Source organism: Mycetomoellerius zeteki, unplaced genomic scaffold, assembly GCF_001594055.1.
Source record: "Mycetomoellerius zeteki isolate Tzet28-1 unplaced genomic scaffold, Tzet1.0 scaffold74, whole genome shotgun sequence".
Classification (NCBI taxonomy): Eukaryota; Metazoa; Arthropoda; class Insecta; order Hymenoptera; family Formicidae; genus Mycetomoellerius; species Mycetomoellerius zeteki.
In genome coordinates, this window is record NW_017257764.1 from 140262 (window position 1) to 149878 (window position 9617).

The window sequence follows — 9617 nt, forward strand, 5'->3', positions numbered from 1 at the left end:
CTACGTAGAGAAGTATATTATAATTATTCGATCATTATAATTCATTAATTATTTATAAGGACTGTAAGATTGATTAATGTCACACGAACACATAATTGCACTAATATCAATGCTATAACATCATATATCACTTATTATCTCCTTCAAAATTCTACTTGCTTCGCAGGACCTTTGCGAGTAGTCAGCCAGATGAGAAACTCTCTACCCCACCAGATCAGCTCGGTAGCGTTTGCCCGCGCCGAGAGGCGCGTCACGCATTCGGACGAGCACGCATGCGTTTGATGAGGGAACAGAGAGAGGGTGGAAACGTCGACCAATGAGTGTCCAACGAGCGGTGGCTGCCCGGGCGGAGCGTACGGGCATAAACGAGACGCAGCACAAGCGGATTCTGCCACACGACGTCCGACAGCCGAGGGAAGACGTACGTCGTACTATTCAAAGAGATTTTAAGAGGGTATCCTTGTCAAAGGTCCAGTATTTCTTTCCCCAGTGAGAGTGTCCTCGTGACAATTGATCGTTTTTTAACTTCCCTCGGCAACGTGTCGTGCGAAATCTGCCGCTCGACATGGAAACACAAAGCGGGAAACGAAAGGCGCAGCGCGAGTTTTGAAGAAAATCCAGCAGGCAGATAAAGAAGTAGGTGAAGATGCTTCACGGCGCTTTACCGCGGGCCTTTTTGGCTCCGGGTCTTAACTACATGAGCTATTACAGCGAAGAGATTCATCCTACTTACGCTGCGCCGCCGACCACGTGGCATATTCCAATGGAGGACCCATCCTCGCCGATTTACTCACGAATCCCACCAACTGAACATCATGCATCATTATCCTGGGAGTCCTCGAGATCTTCGACGCCGTGTCCGTTGGATCTGTCCTTGAAGCCGCCACCAACACCGAATACCCCGAAGACAGAAGAGATGATCGAAGTGGGTGTCGAAAAAGATCTCAGGATCCGCGAGGAGGTCCAAGCTCGTCCCGAAGATCGCAGAGATAGCGAGGAAGATCAACAGCTGATTGTCGACGACTTGGATACCTTACGAAGCTCCTCGGCGCAGAGCCATCAGAGCCAGTACGAACGACTGGTCCTTAATAAAGAATCGCCTCGCTTTCACGATTCCATTGTTGATAAGTTTCATTTTCCCGAAGAGACTACTCGATTGCCGCCATATGCCGGAAGTGAGCTCGCCTCAAAGTATCACCTGCATAATCAGAAGCTCCTTTTGGCAAGTCCAACGCACTTACAATCGATGCAGAGTTATCACCAGCAATTGCTTTTAACACCACAGCAACATCTTCAAAGTGTGCACGCGCCTATGACCCCGCCTAGTACACCATCACCGCCTCAGTGTCCTAGGAGAAGAGTCCGAGAGGAAGATCTCATCTTACCGTCCTCGGGGGTGCCTACCAACGGCGCTTCCTTATCGACCCCAAAGCAGATTAGCAATGAGAAAACCGTCGCCCAAAGGCCCAAGAAGAAACACGCCAGGCGGCTCAAATTCGACGAGGACACCAGCAGCCCGGTATCGGGCACCGTCATCTTGGGTCCGGACGAGGCGGTGGTGACCGGCGACATCGATCCCGCCTTCAACATTGTCGAGGTCACGGAGGAAGCGCGCGCTGAGCTAGCCAAGATCGAAAATCGGCTCGGACCGTATCAGTGTAAGCTTTGTCGGCAGCTGCACGAGGATGCCTTCCAGTTGGCGCAACATCGATGCTCCCGAATCGCCCACGTGGAGTATCGTTGTCCCGAATGCGACAAGCGGTTTTCCTGCCCGGCTAATTTAGCGTCTCATCGACGTTGGCATAAACCCAGACTACCCAATACTGACAGTTCCACTACGTCGTCATCTACGTCGTCGAACAACGCTGAGATCCCGTGCACCAGATGCGAGGCCAAGTTCACGAGGCAAGCTGCCCTGCGTAAACATCTCGCCACTCAACATCCTGAGACCAATAACAACGTCAGCAATAGCAATAATAACAACGTCGGAGTCGACAGTCAGGAAGTCATCGGTAAATCAGACATCGCCCAAACAGTTCCGACCAGCCAGTTGACCAGCGAGATGACTTGACACCAATTTCCGGCGAGACCCCTGCCGAGACGACCTGGGCTCTACTGGAGATTCGGCCTCGATTTGTAAGAAACGATGACATTTTTTCATTAATTGATTCGGCAGTTTTCGTAATGAGTATACAATCAAAATGCTCAGTACGCTTTTTCTATTAAGAGAGATCTTAGTCCCCTATTTTATGGGGATTAAGTTCTATTAAAAGAAGAAATAAGAAAAGAAAAAATAATCGAAAATTAATATGAAAGAGCAAGAGCATTATTGTTATTGTTGTTAAGAAGGGACACTTAATTTTTACTTATTATTATCGTTTTATGATTCTATTTTATCTCATTATCGTTTATCTTATCATGATTTTTTGTTTTATTTTATTTTGTTTTTGCTGTTTTATCTCATCTTATTTTAGTCTGTTTTATTTTGTTAATTATTTATTATCATAATTATATAATATCGACTTTCATTTTTAAAATTTCTTCTCCGTATACATATAATAACAATGCAAAGTTTAAATTAAATAAAGATAAAAACAAAATGTGTAAGTTAGAAGTTGGAACCGAAAATCTTTGCACGGAGCAATATATAATAAGAAGATTAAAAATGAAATAGTTTTAAATTAAGTATAGGCTGAAAAATTGAGTGTCTCTTTAATATGTATAATCTATTGTCATTACTAATTATACAGTATTTTTAATTCTTATATGTACAAAGATGGCACTATTTCTAGTCTTTGCATGTACAAAGGTGACACTATTTATTGTAGTCCTAAAGAAGATGATCTATTAATACCAAAGAAAGTAGTAATTCGAAGAAATTAGTAAATATTGCTAATAAGAGAGAGAGAGAGAGAGAGAGAGAGAGAGAGATTTCTTTTCAATCCATTCATGTATGTAGAAAGGAGCCAACCATCCTCTAATAAGAAATTTCTTATTAGAGAATGATTAGCTCCTTTCTACATACATATATCTGTGGTGTGCGTCATTTCTAATTTGCACAGATATATGGAACAATTTACACGCTAGTTTTAAACGGCCTCTTACACGGGTTGCGCTGGGAAGTCTCTTGGGGGTTTATTGCCTTCTGAAATAGAGGTTTAATAACAATCGGATATTTCTGCTCCCATTTGAATTTAAGCTTACAGATAGAGAAGCTACAGATACAGAGAGCAAACGCACAATTCTCTGCACCACGATCACCATGTAAAGAGATACTATTCGATCGATAAAATTAATGCAGCCTCCATTAGGAAATTAATGTATACATGGCATTATATATACTATTAAAAATTCTTCAAACTAAATCTGGAAAAAAGAAAATGGCTAATTAAATGGCATAAATAATCTTTTCTAAGGGTGGGTCTAGACTGACCTATAATAAAAACGAACAATCACGAATAAACATTTACGACAATTGTGAACAAATGTAAAGAACGTTTCTCCTTTGATGAAAAAAATCAGAATATATTTATGTTTGATTTTTGTTATTCGCGGCGCCATATATGTATATATTCACTGAAGCAAATTTGTTCGTTCGCACGCTTTGCTTTGTCTGGAGCTACTCTTACTGACATGAGATTGTTATTAAATTTCACTCATAACATTCACCGGGAAAAACAGGGTTGCACATCACCATTATCCGAAGCAAATATAAATGTGTGTGTCAATCATATCATATCTATAGGCAATGGAAAAAATTAAGTATCGCTGATAAAATTCATTCTTCATTATTTTTTAGTTTCATTACATATTCTGGCATATATATATATATATATTCTGAATATATATTCTTAGCAACCTTTAGGAAAATCTTATAAGCACTATTTACAATTCCGAAATAATACAGTTTTATAAATATTTAGTACAATATTTAAAAAAATTAATTGCTAGATGTGCTAAATACAAGCGTCGCATTATTTTACGATTGAATAGCTGATATGTAAACGTAGATTGGATTTATCGAGTGCACTATTGCCAAAAGGATATAATAATTGTAGAACCCAAAGATCTCTCTAGTCATCTCCAATTACTCAAATAATTAATTCTAGTCATAGACTGTGTCATGTAATTAGAAGCAGTTTTTAGTGAGAGTATACATTCTTTGTAAATTTCTGTAAAATTTCGGCGACGTTAATCGCGAACAGGCATTAGACAGAAGCGATCTTTTATGTGGTGTAGATATGTATATAGCATGCGCAATGTATATATAGCGAGACGCGATTAAGCTAAGTGATAGACTATCTGATATAACGATCTCAATTTGTCTGACGTTAAGTTGGTGAACAGATTCATTCGCGTTTAAATCTATCTGTTACGCTCTTTAAAGAGAGAAGTTAATTTCAACAGGATAATTAACCGTGGCCTTTAATTTTGTTTTATATTTTCTTGTAATTTGTTTATTCATTCATAATTTAATTAAAATAAATTACAATTACGTAGATTTGTATAATATAAATAGTTATTTCTAATTCTATTTTTTGTATAGGGTTATAACTTTATATTATTTATCATTTATTATAATTATTGTCTTGGGAGCAGTTAATTTTATATTTAGCTTCTCAATTTTTTTTAATATTACCAAATTAGGTTATTAGAATCAAGTTTTTTTTCTCGATATTAGTTTGTCTACATGGCATGGGCGTATCCAAGGGAAAAGTTTGAGGGGTTCAATTTGAAATTTGTTATTATTTTTTTATTTTTAATATTATAAAAATATATAATTTTTCTTTTAATTCTAAAAAAATATTTTTTTTTATTATATAAAATATTTTTTCTTCCTGTTACGACCATATAAGAAATTTTTGGAACTTTCGTTAGTTAGAATTTTGATAGTGTCCGATATATAGGTACATAAGGAAAATTTTCGTAAGTTTTTTGAAAAAAATCTCGGATACGCTTATGACTTCTGGCCAATGATGAATATTTTAGAACAACTTCTCAGACAATATGCGTGTTAAAAGACGTCATAAAAATGTCTTTTAGACATGCATGTTTAAAAGATATCTAAAAGACGTTATAATGACATACATGTTGGCTTTGTTGAAAACGTTGGTACAACGTACAGGTTGTTCTTGAACATACTGAGCCGTTAATAATTAATTAATTAATATTGTACATAGCACATTGATCTTAGAGATCGTACATACAGCTAGTTATAAGACAACCAAAGATTAAATAATATCTGAGATAAGTATATAAAGTAATTACAAAGTCCTTGTGCGGTTTTTTAAAATATTTCGTTTTATATATAATGAAATTGATCTGAAAGAATAACTAAAAGAATTAATATACATTTATTCTTGGGATTATTATTTTTTACATCATCACTACTTATACAAATTGAGATGATTCCAAAATTTTATAAATATTTTTTGTAATCAAGTTAATATCTCAAGAAAAAATCTAACGGATTCAAAATTGGTAAACATATAGTAGCCAAGGAATTCATCTGTCACGAAAATTTTCATAGATGGGAATCACTTATAATATTAAACTTTCTTAAATTGCAAGTCTAACATTTTTTTTACAGATTATCATGTTTATCATATTTTTAAAGAAGGTTACGAAAATTTAAGCCCAAAGACTTTACAAAAGTATTTCAACCTACATACAGGATGTCTCGGACCACTCGCGTCATTTAAAAATAAGGGAAGTGATTTTTATCAAAAATTTCAAATCCATAAATCATATTACATTATGTGTGGTAATTATGTATATGTGAGTATTGCATGTGGACTTGCGCTTATGTGTTACGTCAAGAGTAATTAAAGTTTATTTTTTTATTGTTTACTTTCAAGGTCATTTCAAGATTAATAGAGGCATTTTCAGACAAAAGTTTCTTATTTTTTTTCGCGTAGAAAAGCAAATCTGCAATAAAAAAATGCCATGTTCCATTAAAAAAAAACTCAATTTCCGATATGATTAGTCCATTTTCGTTCGGAATCGAAAGTTGAAAATATCATCATATTAAAGCGTACCCGATTTTTTTATACTAGATTTTTTATAAAAACCTCTTCCCTCATTTTTAAATGGGTACTGCGGGTAGTCCGAGACATCCTGTATAAAGTCCCTTATGTCCATTTCCACTAATGTAGATTAACTTTATTGGGTTTTTTAAAACTAAGAAAAAATGTTAAGAGTAAATTGAAATTAAGATTGAAGTTAATCTACATTGATGGAAATAGACATTAATTAGCAATTAAGTTTCTTCTTCTTTTGATCTTTCTTTCTCATTTTATAATCCTTCTTCTATTCTTTTATTTTATATCTTAGCAAATATCGATGATGAATGCTTTGCTCTTGAATTTATACACTGAGATATTAGCTAGATATAAACGCAATTAATAAATGAAACTGTATACTAAACATACTAAATACATTTGAGCAATTGACGAGCGGTATACTATAATATTATATATCTTTCTCTTAAGTATCAAACTATCCATTTTCTTTAGCTGCGGATGACCGATGTATAATTATATTTAATAATGTAATAGTATTAGTAGCGTACACTCTCTCAAAAGTTATTGAACGCGTTTATGCTAATGACAATTAAATGTTGCGACTCTAATTATAAGAGCAAAGCCCTGCTAGAGATACGACCATATACATAGTTAATCGAGACCTACTTTAATTTTTAATCGTGTAAGATATTCTTATCAGTTATAGCAATAATGCATTTTATTCGTCTGCATACAGTCTTTGATTCAAACTACATTTTAAGTTTCTTGTTATGTTGTTCTGCTAATTCAGAACGGAAGAGTACTTTCTAATCATGATTTATAAGGCGAACCTTTATAGGTGCAACGATAGATATACGAAGCAGTGCAAATGTTTAAATAATAATGCGCGTAATTTTTAGTCGATTCTAATTCAAATTGAAAGTTAAGTTAGTTGCAATAAGTATATATATTATATATTTGAGAGAGAATCTAGATAATTGTAAACATTCTGAGAAAAGCTTCGCTCTCTTGCTTGCGAATTAAATACCGCTAATAATTAAATAAAAAGTTCAAATGGGCAATTAAGAATAAGTGCTGTAAGTGTTACGCTTAAATAATTAACAGACCTCACTATTGCCCATTTGAAATTTTTATTTAATTATTGTTGACTTTAAGGAATCTCGTTTTTTTAAATCTTAATTATTAAATTAATAAATATCGCTAGCGGTTTTTTTACAATGTTTCCGATCACTGTAAATCGCTAAAGAATCGCGTGAAATAATGTAGACACGAGCAATTAGTTTTAATTCGGGCAGAATGCAATTTTAGTTTTAAATTCCAAGTTAATGCATCAGTCTGGAGTTTCCATCGCTTCGTATTTCATTTCAATTGCAATGGAATGGAAATCTACTCGCAATGTAGAAACCTAGATATAGAATTACGTAAAAGCATAGTTTACCGACCTATCTAATCCGTAAAAGAATATAATATTAAATACATGTCGTATACGTTATATGTATACATATAATTATTCGAACATAGTATGATGTATTATCTAGAGTCTAGGACGGTGAGAGAGATCACCTAGATTTTTAAGGCGCTACACTTACTCGAGCGTTTTTTGAAATTGTATATAAAATGAACGCACGTATGCGTGTATATGTATAAATGTATGATATTATTGTATTCATCGGATAAAAATCTCATGATAAATCTTAAACTTGCGTTATTTGTATTGCATCCGACTGCTTTGCATTAGATTAATTTACGGATGTGTTACGCTGTCTATACTTGTAAATAACGTCTTGATTTCTGAAATACATGTCTCTCAGGAAATGAATTATTTTTTTTTGTACCCAATACCCGTAATACCTGGTCTTTTAATGAATAAGTATAGACGAAAGTTTTGAAAATAATTGTACTGATGATACAATAATATAATAACTCAAAGCAATATTAATGTAAATATAATAAATAAGTATAATAAAGATAACAGTAATAGTCATATCTTTTTTCATAATTCCTCGAAGAAAGAATTTTTCGAGGAATTTTTTGGAACTTTTCGAACTTTCGCAGTAAATCAATTTTAAGCCATGCTGTCCGCAAGTCGGTATAATTTCGATTTTATATTATTCGTTTTATATTACGACCGGCACGTCGGTCGTATTATCAATTTAATACTTACAATTTATTGTGCCATAATAAATTGTATTATTAAGAAAAATAAGGATTTATTTCATATCTAAAAAAAAATACAACATGGAACGTATACTCGTTTTATTGAATTGATCAATTACAGTAAAGAAAATAATCATAACAAAAAATGTCTATCTTTTGACTCCTCTTTCAAACGGTCGGGTTTCAAACTCTTGTAACACGTAAAACTACAATCAATGAGTATCGACATGTATATTTTATGAGGAATTTTATGAAGATATAGTGAATTCCTACGATTGTTTTCAGTTTTTTAAAATCATGAATTTTAATTTTGAAATCACGGATTTCAAATTTGGATCTCTTGTGGTCAGGTGGTCAGGTATCTATTAGGTCGAAAAAAAGAAGAGTATTCACGCTGCCTTCATCAAATCAACCTTTACGACCTCGATATTTTGGTGACATTTAGAACAGACTATTTAAAATGTAAACAAAAACATGAAGCAGCCTCGAGATTCCGCGTGTTGTGACAGTTTGAAGCCCGACCGTTTGAAGAAATTTGTAAAGTGGATATGTTTAGTAGTCATTATTAAATTGCTTGTTAATTTAATATGTGATATATTACTAATTTAGTTCTATTAGGATTGCATTTCAAGTCTGAAAATAAATTCGACGCGCAGTTTTCAGAATTAGATTTGTGCTATATAAATTCACACGGAATTGTTACAGCATTAAAAATCCGAACTTGTGTGACCGCTTAACCTTCATTTTTTAACTGTTTTTTAAACTTTATTTGTTACTCCAATAGGCTCTCTGTGGCGTCAGTAGTCATGATTACACAGTGGTCGAAGGAGAGGAGGAACAGAGAAAGCGAGCTAGATAGATAGATAGATAGAGATATAGAGCCTTTATTTCGGTTCTAAGGACAAGCCCTCTAAGAATCTTAATGTACTTGACTGATATCAGATATACACAATGAAGTAGACACAATGAAAAAATTGTGATACAAAAGAAAGAAAAGAAAATAACGATATTTGAATAAAATAGAAGGTAATTAAAAAAAATTTTTTAAATGTTAAATTTTGAAGTTACATTAAGACGAACAGAAATTAATATTAAAAATTAATATACATTGCTATAGACGCTGAGGAAGTTAATCGGAAAGAGAGAGAGAGAGAGAGAGAGAGAGATTTTAATATTTCTACTCAGCTCTCTTTCTTTATACTTCTGACTATCATGTATTTCATCTTTCTTGTACTTAATTTTAACTTATTTACATTTTTCCATTCTTCTACTATAATGCCATAATCATTTTTCTCTCTAACTCCGCACTACTTTCTCCTGCAGTTACACATATATCATCTGCAAACATTTTTATGCTACATTTTTCTGGACAGATTTTGATTATATCATTGATATATACTATAAATAACAATTAAGGACATCTAAACAGATTCTTAC

General features: G+C 33.8%; 1 protein-coding gene across 1 annotated transcript; it reads left to right on the forward strand.

The window, feature by feature from the left end:
- Positions 1 to 419: 419 nt before the first annotated feature.
- Positions 420 to 2071, forward strand: LOC108729488 (insulinoma-associated protein 1). Its single transcript, XM_018458635.1, has one exon. It carries the CDS (start codon positions 647 to 649, stop codon positions 2069 to 2071), a length of 1425 nt encoding a protein of 474 aa, XP_018314137.1. The 5' UTR covers positions 420 to 646.
- The last annotated feature ends 7546 nt before the right edge of the window (positions 2072 to 9617 follow it).

Excerpts from the sequence above, each read along its gene's own strand:
- LOC108729488 (XM_018458635.1), top strand. The coding sequence starts at position 647 with ATGCTTCACGGCGCTTTACCGCGGGCCTTTTTGGCTCCGGGTCTTAAC.